At 39.8% G+C, this 12,309-nt stretch overlaps 1 protein-coding gene across 1 annotated transcript; it reads left to right on the top strand.

The window, feature by feature from the left end:
- The first annotated feature begins 5,821 nt into the window (after window positions 1–5,821).
- Window positions 5,822–8,011, top strand: Ppp1r2 (protein phosphatase 1 regulatory inhibitor subunit 2). Its single transcript, XM_023704165.1, has one exon. The coding sequence runs from the start codon at window positions 5,958–5,960 to the stop codon at window positions 6,573–6,575; it is 618 nt and encodes a 205-aa protein (XP_023559933.1). The 5' UTR covers window positions 5,822–5,957; the 3' UTR covers window positions 6,576–8,011.
- The last annotated feature ends 4,298 nt before the right edge of the window (window positions 8,012–12,309 follow it).

Below are 12,309 nucleotides of genomic sequence, written 5' to 3'. Positions count from 1 at the left end.
ACTTTTGTATTTGCCAAAGAAATATAACTTTTGTATTTGTAGATCCTTTGTCAGTGTTAGCCATGTGGATGAGTCATGGCCGTTGCTTGACCAATTTGCTCTCTGTGAAAGTCTGAGAGAATGTTTTCTCTCCATGTGACTCTCTTTAGGCACAGACTACATCATCAATCACATTCCTTTTTAGCCCCATAATCTCCTTGGTCAGAAAATTTGGGACATCACTGAGCCACATGATATTACAGTACAGGTTCTCCTATGTCCTGAGTCTTCACTGACCTTGCAAGGCTAGAGGCCAAAATGTTGGCTGTCCTTGCAGTCCTCCCTTTTCTCTAATTTTTGGTTTGCAAACTTGGGTTGTTAACTCTCCAGAAGAGAAGCTTACTGTTATTACCCAGGGGTTGAAATTTAAAATGGGTTAGGGAGAAAATAGTGAAGTGGAAGAAGAGGTAGAGATTAGAAGGCTGGAGGAGAAAGGGGCATCATGTTGAGTTTGGGAAATGATGCAAAAGATTGAGGGAGAGAAGGAAAACATGTAAGAGGACCTGACCACAGCCACAAAGAGGGTAGACACCACAGAAATACAAGTTCAAGCATGAATCAGGAAAAAAAAACAACAAACAGAGAAAAAACTCAAAACTGCAACAACAAAAAGCAAGACAGAAAACAACAACAACAACAACAAAAAGTCCACTTCCAGCTTTGTCTCTGCTGTCACTGGCAAGCATTGTGTGGAAACAGTGTCCTAGTTTGTGATGAATTATGCCCAAAAGGCAGCAAGCCTGAACCCCTGGCAGCTTGCAGCCATCAGCGTACCTTTCACAGGCCTTGGCCCTGCTGGCAGACACTAGATGAAATCAGAAACCTCTCTGAGTTCTGAGCTCTGTGGGTCTCTCTCCAAAATGGTTACCCAGTGTCTCAGTTACCTTTTTCTCATTGCCTGAAGAAAATACCCAATACCCAAAATTAAGGAAGGAAAAGATTATTTATTTCACTGTTAGCAGAGGTTTCAGTCCATACTCAGCTCGCTCCAAGGCGGAGAGGCACATAGCAGAGAGCAGCAGTTCATGGCAGCAGAAAACACCAAAGAGCGAAGGGAGGAGCAGAGGCTGTGGCCGCTAGCAAACCTCTCTGCCTTCCCCATATTGTATGCAGATTACCCACCCCAGGTCAGTGTAGCATTCACACCCATAATCCCAGCATTGGATCATGAATTAATCACAAACACTGGAAGCCTGACCCAATGACTGCATGAGGCTTTGGGGGGACAAATGGACACAAACCATATCACCCAGCCAATCACTCTCTCGCATGGGAAGGCTGAATTCTTGTCAGTCAGTCAGCAGCTACAGGAGCCCTTCATGGCACCTAGAGCAGTCCTTCATGTCCATTGTTCCCCTCTATTCCTGCATCTCTCTGTGGTGGTCCCTAGGGTCATCAGAACTCACCATGTGTCGGCAGGCTTGGACCACTCCTCTCATGCAGCATTTCCCATCTCAGGAGGAAGGCACAACAAGCTGCCTCCTTCTTCATTAAAGTTTCACTTATCACTCCTTCCACTGGCTTCAATTCGCACATCAGTCCCCTCCTAATTTGGATGAACCAGTGTCCCTCTTGCTTATCTTGCCCATGTTGCTATATCCAGCATTTGGATGGCAGAACTTGGAGAGGTTCATTCTCAGTTACTTATCATTCTGCCATCCTCCTGCAAATCATAATCTGGCATGCTGTGGTAACACCTAACAGGAGAAGCAGAGAGGGCTCCAGGTAGGTAGTAGTGCCACAGGGCAATGGGCTCCAGGATCCCACTTTGTGCCATGTATCTTTAACTACAAGTAAAAGGAGCCTCCGACAATTACACTCTCTTTCTTTTCACCCATTTCACCCCCAAGCCACATGCTTAGCTCTGCTGTGTGTTGCAAAAGCCTGAGGGTCCTAGCTGCCCAGTGACTGCAGAAACATATGCTACTATAATTTTTAAGTATCTATAGTATCCTCTCAGTTACCACCAACATCTGAGAAGAAGAAATTAAAAGAGGCTTACAGTTTCTGAGGCTCAGTCCCTGGTTGCTGGCCCCACTGCATTTATGCCTGTGGCATGGCAGAAACATCAGTGTGCAAAGGTGTCCCAGAGGAGATCTGCTCAGCTCAAGGCCATCAGGAAACAAAGGGAGAGAGAGTGCATCCCAGAAAAGAAGGGCCAATTACTAGATACAATCCCCCAGGTCTCTTCCCCATCCTTCATTCCCCTTAACAAGGGCCCTTCTTGTGATATTTCTTCTCAATAATGCCATCAAATTATACTCTTATCAATGGATTAGACCACTGGTGAAGTTAGAATCAATCCTTATAACTCTCAGCAACCAACCTTCCAACATAGAAATCTTGTGAAGTTTTGGGGGATAGAAGTCTTTCCAGATTACTTAAGCAGAAATATAAAACACTAGCAATAGAAATCCAACAGCTAAACCAATACACATTCCATGTTTATGCACAGCAAAAGTCATTATTGTGTAGTTTTTTTCTCATTTGACCTATAGATTAAGCACAATCTCAATCAATATCTCAGAAAGCTATTTTATGATTATTAACAAATTTTGAAGTTTATAGAGAAAGTAAAAGTTCCAGAATTGTGTGCACAATGAAGAAAAGGAAACACAAGTTAATAACCCTGAGAGGACCCAACTTCAAAGCATTATACAGCTAAAGTAATTAAGAAAGTAACACCTTCACCCTGGCCAGAGCTATGTTTAACCCCAGTCACCCATCCTCACCTGGAAGACTGCAGAGGGCACCGGGCTTGCCATACCCCACCTCCTATCACCATTGCTGGAGCTCAATAGAGCCATGGCCATCCAATATCACCTGGAAGACTGCTTTAGGGACATGAACAAGGCTTGATGTTCCCTCCCCTATACCCACCCATCATTAAGAGTGCTTTGCAGAAACTCAGTCTGTCCTCACGATCATCAGATCCCTTTTCAGCTTTGGCTTGCACTGCCCTCACCAAGGCAGAAGCTTAGGCTTGCCCTCCACACTGAACCTTTCACTGGTGACAGCATTGCAGCTAGGGAACATGAAAACAAAGATCTCTGGAAAATAACAAGGAACCAGGAAATAAAAACACAACAGTTGGAAGATGATGCAGAGGAAAATAATATATGACTAATAAGTATCAATGAAACAGCTGGAGTTAGCACAAATGACATAAAAGTCCTGTTTGCAGAAGTAGTGGCAGAAAATTTTCTACAAGCATGGGGAAAGAATCTCACATACAGATAGATAAGCAAGGCAAATAAAACTCCAGCTAGTTATAATCAAAATAAATCTTCATCCAGACCCATGATAAACAAGATCCCAGAAACTGAGCAAAAAGACAGAATAGTAAAAGATATTAAAGAGAAGAAACAGGTCATCTATAATGCAAAACCCATGGGAATCATGGCAGATTTCTAAACAAAGACCATAAAATCAAGAAGAGCTTGGAATGAGATATTTCAGGTCCTGAAACAAAACACCTTCTAATACAGATTGATGTATTCTGCAAGACTATCAAATTTAATGAAAAGATAAGATACTTCCATGACAAAGAACAACTGAAGAAACTCATGCAAATCAAATCAACCCTACAAAGAGTACTAGCAGATATTTTAGAAAGAGACAAAGATGACCATGACTTCAAGAAACAACAAAAGAAGAGAACTACAAAGCATAGCAAGCAATTAAGTAGAAGGGAAAAATAGGGACCCTGCAGTAGGAAAACAACATGACAAAGATAAAGCAGTACATATCAGTTATAACCATCAACATAAACAGCCTTAATTAAGAGAAGCAGACTGGCAGAGTAGAACAAGAAGCAAAATCCAACAATATGCTGCATACAGGAAACACATTTAACTCAAAAAATTACTAGACTGAATGTCAAAGGATGGAAAACAATACTCCATATGACAGGAACCTATAAAAAAGTAGGGGTAGCTATTCTGGTTACTGACAATGTCAACTTCACTCCAAAAGTGACAAAAGAGATAAAAGGGTTACTATATACTTGCTAAAGGAAAATTACAAAAGGAAGAGATAACAACTATAAATACATATGCACCCAATGTAGGAACACCCAATTATACAAGATAAATTTTAACAGACATGAAAAATCAGATGAGTAATAACATGATTTTACTGGGGGATTTTAATGTCCCATTGACACAAAGTAATAGATCAACTAAGCAAAAATTCAGCAAAGAAATGATAGAACTAAACTAAACTTGTGAAGAAACACTCTAAGTAGACCTTTACAGAGTGTTCCACCCAACAGCATCAAATGCACATTTTTCTTGGCTACTTATGGGATATTTTCCAAAATAGACCATATTGTAGCACATACAGCATGCTCAAGTAAATCAAAGAAATCCAAATTATCTCACATATATTACCTGACCATAGTTCAATTATTGACCAAAAAAATTATTGACCAAAAAAAGCAAAACCTCCATAAGCACATGGAAACTAAATAATACCCTCCTGAAAAATCAATGGGTTGGAGCTGGGAGATGGCTCAGTAGAATAAGCACTTCCCTGGCAAGCACAAGGGCCTGAGTTCAATCCCCGAGTTCTAAAAATAAATAAATAAATAAAATCAATGGGTCACAGGTGAAATTAAAGAACAAATTAGGGCTTGGGAGATAGCTCAGTAGAATAAGTGCTTGCCTGGCAAATGTAGCGTCCTGAGTTCAATCCCTGGTACTGAAAAAAAAGAAAAGAAAGAAGAAGAAATTAAACAATATCTACAACCAAAACAATGTAAATACAATTTAACAAAATTTGTGGAGTGCAATGAAAAATGTCTTAAGAGGGAAATTTATACTGGCAAATTCCCACATCAGGAAAACAGAATGAACTCAAATAAACAATCTCTTCTTGGGGCCTGGGAGATAACTCAGTAGAATAAGTGCTTGCCTGGCAAGCACAAGGTACTGAGTTCAATCCCTGGTACCACAAAAAATAAAGCTAAAAAAAAATCTTTTCTTGTATCTCAACATTCTAGAAAAAAAATAGTAAGTTAAGCCCAGAGCCCACAGGAGGCAAGATGTTATAGAGATCACAACAGAAATAAATACAATGGAGGTAAAGAAAACAGCACAAAGAATTAATGAATCAAAGAATTGGTTCTTTGAAAGAATAAATAAAATTAATAAACCCCTATCCAACCTTATCAAAAGAGGAAAGAAAAAATTCAAAGTCATACACTAAGGAACAGAAAGGGTTAAATCATAGCAGAACTTACAGAAATTCAGAAGATCATCAATCCTATTTCCAAAATCTTATGCTCAGGATGGAAAACACAAAAGAAATGGGCAAATTCCTAGATACATGAAACTACAAAGCTGAATAAGGAAGATACAAAAATTGTGAATAACCCAATATCAATGAAATTGAAAATGTAATCAAAACCCAGCTTCAAAGAAAAGCTCAAGTTCTGTTGCTTTCACAGCTCAATTCTATAAAGAATTTAGGGGCCAGGGAGATAGCTCAGTAGAATAAGCACTTGCCTGTCAAGTGCAAGGGCCTGAGTTCAATTCCCGGTTCCGCAAAAAAAAAAAAAAAATAAATAAATAAATAAGAAAGAAAGAAAAAAAAAAAAAAAAAAAGAAAGAAAGAAAGAAAGAAAGAGTCCGGCTTCGGCGTTGCTTGCTGGCTGAGGCGCTAGGCCGGCATCTCTCCCGGGCGCGGGTCGGGTGCCGGCGGCGCGGGGCGGCTCGCCGCGCGGCGTCCAGTGTGGCGTCACGGCCATTGTGTCGTGACAGTGACGCCGGGAGTTGTTCCTACTACAGCTAGTTCGGCTACTTTAGCCCGGAGCTGGCTCTGCGGCTAAACTGTCAGGTCGCTGCGAGCGCCCGACCTTTCTCTTCCTGGACCCTTCGCCAGCAGCGACCCTGAGCCAGCAGCCGGCACCCTCGGCAATGGCGGCCTCGACGGCGTCGCACCGGCCCATCAAGGGGATCCTGAAGAACAAAACTGCTGCGACCACCTCGGTGGTGGCCTCGGCCGAAGAGCCCCGCCGGAGCGTCGACGAGGAGCTGAGTAAAAAATCCCAGAAGTGGGATGAAATGAACATCCTGGCAACCTATCATCCAGCTGACAAAGACTATGGTTTGATGAAAATAGATGAACCAAGCACTCCTTACCATAGTATGATAGGTGATGATGAGGATGCAGGCAGTGATACGGAACTTGCCGAAGCTCTAACTCCAGATGTCTTAGCTAAGAAATTAGCTGCTGCTGAAGGCTCAGAGCCAAAGTATCGGATTGGGGAGCAAGAAAGCAGTGGAGAAGAGGATAATGATCTCTCGCCAGAAGAGCGAGAAAAAAAGCGACAATTTGAAATGAAGAGGAAGCTTCACTACAATGAAGGACTAAATATTAAGTTAGCTAGACAGTTAATTTCAAAAGACCTGCATGATGATGAGGAAGATGAAGAAATGTCAGCAACTGCAGATGGGGAAAGCATGACTATTGAAGAGTCAAAGCAAGGATCTACTACAGGTGAACAACGGCAAAACAAATCACAAAGTTCATAGAAGAGCTTTGTTCAGCACTGCAGTTGTCAAATACAAGTCCTGTTCTATAATACACTGCTTCTTGTTCTCCACAGTTCATGATTTAAGTACCAAAATACATCCCAGTTTATTATATATTGCCAAGAATTAAATGATGACCGTAGAGACTGGTTAGACTGAAAATGCCTGATGAACACATATGTTCTTGTGCCTCATACTTCACCACAAATACAGTATCATCATCAGTCCAAAACTACTTTACTTTTGTAAGAACACTGGTTAATTTGTATAAGATATTATATAGCTTTTTATGCGTTAGAAGTTAATGTCTTTTTGGGGGGAGGGAAACTAATTTATTTTCATCACTTGTAGATGTGGTACCTCTTATAAAAAGTTTGTTGGGCTTTTTGTTTTTTACCAAAAGCCAATTGGAACAACAGGTCATGCAGGTTGATAAATACTCAGGCTGAAAGGAATTGTTAACGTCTTCAATGTGTTTTGTCTGTTTGAGAAGGATTACAAGAGTTACTGTTAAATTTTCTAGTTACTACCTTCAGTGTACCTGTTGAGGTTTTTTGTGCTTACCATGGAAGAGTTGACATTTTTCCAATGAAAACTAGATTTTTTTTTTTTAATGTCAAGATTAAACTTGTACCACTATCTGCTCTGCTTGTTGTACACTGGGCAGACTTCAAATCAGTTTCTTCAGTAAATACAGCTGTAGTGTAGCTGTGTCCGCCTCCCCTTACTGCCCACTCCTTTCTACACATACAAGGGTCACAGAGATTGTCACAGTGTTAGGAGCTCTCCTTTCTCTCACTTGCTGCAATTATGAAATTCTCATTGCTTCTCAGTGATCAATGCCTAATAGTTCTATGTGTGAAGTAGTAGTTGAGTAGCAGCAGTACTGTAAACAAGATCTGTATTTCAGCTGCTCAATTCTGCACCTCACTGGCTTATACTTTGATAATTAAATTGCTATTATTAGCTCATTTGACTTAATTAGACCTTAGAAAACAGTTAAGGACTTTTTGCATGATGAGAGAATTGTATGTAACCAGTGATATGATTGTTGCTGAATGTACAGACAGAGTTAAGCCTGAACATTTTTTAATTTAAAACATTTTAATGGTCCCTGCTTTAAGGAAATATGGTAATGTATCTTATGACAAATGTCCTTTATTCTTCTAACACAGGATTATTTGGATTATTTTTTCCCTGAAATGAAATGTCCTGTGTACCTTGGTTTAGTGATGGTCACATTTCTAGTCAATTATTTGTATCAACTTTTGTTAGTACCAAGAATCCATTATGTGAACAGACTTTTAAAATAATTTCTGTACTATATATATATATATATATATATATATATATGAAAAGGCTTTTATTGAAGAACTGATCTTCCACTTGCAAGTTTATGGAAATATCAGTATGTTGAAATAAATATAAAGTGGGAGAATACTTGCTGTTGGAAGAATATATTATTTTGAATACTTTTTTAAAAATGGTTATCTCATCAGTATCTCTGAACTACAGGTATAGTATTATAACAACCTCTGCCTTCTGAATCAAGCCTACTTGGGGAGTTGTAGAACTTAAAATTATGTATGTGTTCACAGAGACTCTGCTTTTGGTTTTCTCTGTTTTAGTTCTTAGAAAATACCTATGTGTTTTTTGCCTGTATTGTGTTGGGGATTGAGTTCATGCATATTAGGCATGCACTGAGCTACATCCCAAACCTACCCTTTGTTCCTTCCTACCTACCTACCTTCCTCCCCCACCTCTCTCTCTCTCTCTCTCTCTCTCTCTCTCTCTCTCTCTCCCCCTCTCCCCCTCTCCCCCCTCTCCCTCCCTCCCTTTCTCCCTCCCTCAGCAGTGCCTCACTAAGTTTCCCAGGCTGCCCTCAAACTTTTGTAATCCTCATGCCTCAGCTTCCCCAGTAGTTGGTATTACAGGTATGTGCCACCATGTCCAGCTTCCACATACTCTTTTATTTGTAGAAGCAGTTTCTGTACAGTGCAGAAAAAATACTTTTGAACAACTGATACTTTTGGCGATTTCTATAAACTATTAAAACTTTTTAAAGGTTGTTTCGTATTTCTTGAATTGTGAATCAGAAGGAAACTCATTTCTGGTTTCAGAATGTAGATGATTATCTCGCAGGTTTATACCAGGTTTATGCCAAATAGCATGCTTTTTGGGGTAGCCAGGTGCAACTGAATAAAAATGTTCCAGCAAATTTTGGACCAGTAAAGAATAAACCTTTATGGACTGGGACTGTAGTCTCAGGCTGGGGCCTTTGCCCAGATGCGTGGGATCCTGGGTCTAGCCCCATGCCACAAAAAAACAGCAGGAGCAGCTGCTGCTGCTTTATGATTCAAAGTAGGTATTTCCTTTAGAGAAAATTATCTATGAATATTTGGTGGTAGCCAAGGTAGAGTTTACTTCCAGGCATTTATTCATTATTATTTCCTGTGCTTAGCTCCAGTGTCACTTGTCTGTTCATTTCTTAGTCTAAAGTTCAGCAGGGATGGCTCTTTAAAATATGAAACATAATAGTGTAAGCAGGTTGTTAAAATAAGAACTTTTAAAGATTAAAGTTAAATGCCATTTTCCATTAAACTTTTATATTTTCTACTTAAGTTAGTGTTCATTTCACATATTACAATGAAGTAAGAATGACATTGGCCTGTGTGTGGATTTTATTTTCTTGTGAGTCATCTAACTCAGGATCATATTCCACTGACCAAGTGTTGACGCTAGGGTGGAGCTTGGTTTATGCTGTAGTTTCCTTGGTTATAGTAAAAATTGTAACAAAAGCTATCATTTTTTGAGACCCTTTTAGCTCCAGTCCCTTATATGTAAGGCCCAAAACCTTACATATAAAACACGTATTATTCTCTGCACTTTATAAAGGAGGAAAATGTTCCTAGCCAACTTATTTGGGTTTATTGTCTAATACCTGCTATGTGATAGGATTCAAATCCAGATCTAACTGAACTCCGTAATCTTTTTTCATGCTTTCTCAGATGTAGAAAATTCATTTTATAAATTGCACCTTACAAATAAATCTTACTTGGATTCTGGTACATCCTGTATGCTTTAGGAGAAATAGTTTTCTAAGTATTTAGGATTATTTTTTTTTTAACTTAAAAATCTTGTTGAGGATTTATGTGGCAGTTAGGAAAATCAGATACACCAAATGCTCAGTGGCTAGAGATTTCTGAATGCATGATTTGGTTGTATTCTACAAGTTTGTTTCTAAGCAGACTGTTTCAAACTTAGACCCAGAACATGAGTATTTCAGAACATGAATCAGTGTTACAGTGTCAAGAACCAAGCTGGTCTATTAAAAATCGGTGTGTACCTAAACCAGTGTGTCCCTGTGTGTTATAAGAAACCCTTGTAACAAGAGATGTTCTGTGAAGAGAATTCCAGATGCAGATAAACTATATATACTGTATACTTTATTTTCCTAAGCTATGCAGTTTTATGATAATGCATATTTAAAAGGTCTGTAGGGAATGTGGAGGCAGCTCAGGGGTAAAACACATATTTACATGTGTAGAGACCTGGGAATTGACCTGGGTTCAATCCCTAGGAGGAAAAAGAAAAGGTCGAAGGAGTCTTCTGGCACTGGGAATCAAATTCCAGGCATTGTACTTGCCAGGCAGGTGTTGTGCTGCTGAGCCATATCCCCAGCCCTAAGTCATCTTTAGTAAAGGAATTTGTTTAAAATTGGTTATAACAATATTTTCAAATGTATTTTTATAATAGCCATCCTACCTTGTCTATCCAATATGCCAAGTAGGGGATATAGGCAGGGATTTCTAACACATGAAAGTTGAACATTCTAGAAGAGGAAGCAAATGATTTATAATTTGCCAAACATAAGACTTTAATTTTTGGTAACATGCAATAAGCTGAAAGGCATATCCAGGACGGATGAGGGTGTGGTTGATGTGGTTGGTTCTGAGGCATTGTGGTTTAGTACTGATATAGCGATTGCTGCAAGATTTGCTGCTCTAAGCAGTTTTCCAGCCATTTTGTCCCTGCCATCACTTCTGCCTAGTTGGTTGACAAGGGTACATCTGCTACTCACTGGGAAAATAGAAGATAGAGAGCAAGTATCTCTGGTCCGTGGCTCATGCTCCAAGCCTTGGCTAATTTGTTCTGATTTTTTTTAGCTCCTATACTTTATTTATTTATTTTGCGGAACCGGGGATTGAAATGCTTGCCAGGGAAGCGTTTATTCCACTGAGCCATCTCCCCGGCCCCCTATACTTTAAATTTTAGTTTGACTCATTTTTCATTTGAGCATTATTGGGGGAGGTAATGATGAGACTAGGTAAATGAGGGTGGATTTGGCAAGTGTTTAGTCATGATTTTATCTCATCTGTCCAACCTGAAGTGTTTTTTCAGTACAACTGCCAAGTGTTAGCATTTCAGTTCTATTGCCAGGGGAAATCATTGGAATTGGAAGAGAATTTCTACAAATTGTTATTCCCTTCTATTTCTTTTTGGACTAATGATAGTGTTGACGAGAAATAGAAGAGGATTGTACAGGCTTGTCTTTTCTAACATATCATGTGACCTCACTGTTCGTACCCTAGTTCAGCCTGAAAAGTGTTTCCCGTAACAGTTACTGAACATAGGAAGAAGAAAACTTGGTTTCATACTGATTAAGTTATATTCTTTGCTTTCTGATATATTTCTTATGCAAGCAGTTACAGACAGAATGTCTCTGTTACATCTCCCGATGTAACAGAGTTACTTGGCTGAAAAATAAACACTTTATTATAGTGCAGCATGCCAGACTAAATGGGGAAATATGGACTGAAGACTCCTCAGCTCTTAAAGATTTTTCAAGCTTGGCTGTGCAGGGCTTTAAGGGAAGAAGAGAGGCATTAGCATGCCCTCGCCCATGCCGGCCATTCAGAAGAGGCTTCGCTGAGGTAAGTCTGGGGAAGATGGGCTGTTCATAATTGGCAAGACTGCTACCTGGTGAATTGGGGGATGGGGGGGTATTTTGCTGGTTCCCTTAAAACCAAACTAAGATGTCTAGACACCCGACACAAAATTGTTACTAAGCAATTTATTTTGATTTATTTTGTTTTTTGAAATAGGGTCTTCCTATGTAATGTAGGCTGGCTTTGAACTCACTGTAGCACAGGCTGGCCTGGAGCTCCCAGCGATCCTCCTGCCTCAGCCTCCCTAGTGCTGGGATTACAGGAGTGTTTCATCACACCGGGCTCAAACAATTCATTTTTAATACCACTGCCTATACAAAATGTTGACTATCACAAATAGAAGCAAATTTGTGGATTGTTGCCAGTTAAGTTTCTATACCTTTTTTCCATAATCTCTAAATTAGTTTATGGGGAAGACCACAACAATGTAAGAATTCCACTGTAGCTTGAGAGTCTCAGAAAATGCTCTGATCCAGTGCTATCTTTTAAAGGCAAATAGATAACATTTCCCCAACTAGTGAGTGTCTTTGTGTGTGTGTGTGTGTGTGTGTGTGTGGTAAATTGCAAAGTGTGTAATACAATCTTGTGGGTTGACTTTCATACTGTTCTCAGTCTAAATGCAGTCTAGGAAAACAAAAATCCCAGAAGACTGCAAAGTGAACTGACCCAAAATAACTTACTGCAGTAAAAGACACATGGCTGTTATTCATCCTCAGAATGTTCAGTTGGAGTACACTCGTCCAGCTGTCCTTGCCAGTTTGTGACGTGGTTCTGGAAGCCCTCCC

The sequence above is a fragment of the Octodon degus genome, unplaced genomic scaffold (assembly GCF_000260255.1).
Source record: "Octodon degus isolate 3935 unplaced genomic scaffold, OctDeg1.0 scaffold00189, whole genome shotgun sequence".
In the NCBI taxonomy this organism is placed as follows: domain Eukaryota; kingdom Metazoa; phylum Chordata; class Mammalia; order Rodentia; family Octodontidae; genus Octodon; species Octodon degus.
The sequence above is the reverse complement of the archived record's forward strand: the minus strand, read 5'-3'. Positions and strand labels throughout refer to the sequence as shown.

Excerpts from the sequence above, each read along its gene's own strand:
- Ppp1r2 (XM_023704165.1), top strand. The coding sequence starts at position 5,958 with ATGGCGGCCTCGACGGCGTCGCACCGGCCCATCAAGGGGATCCTGAAG.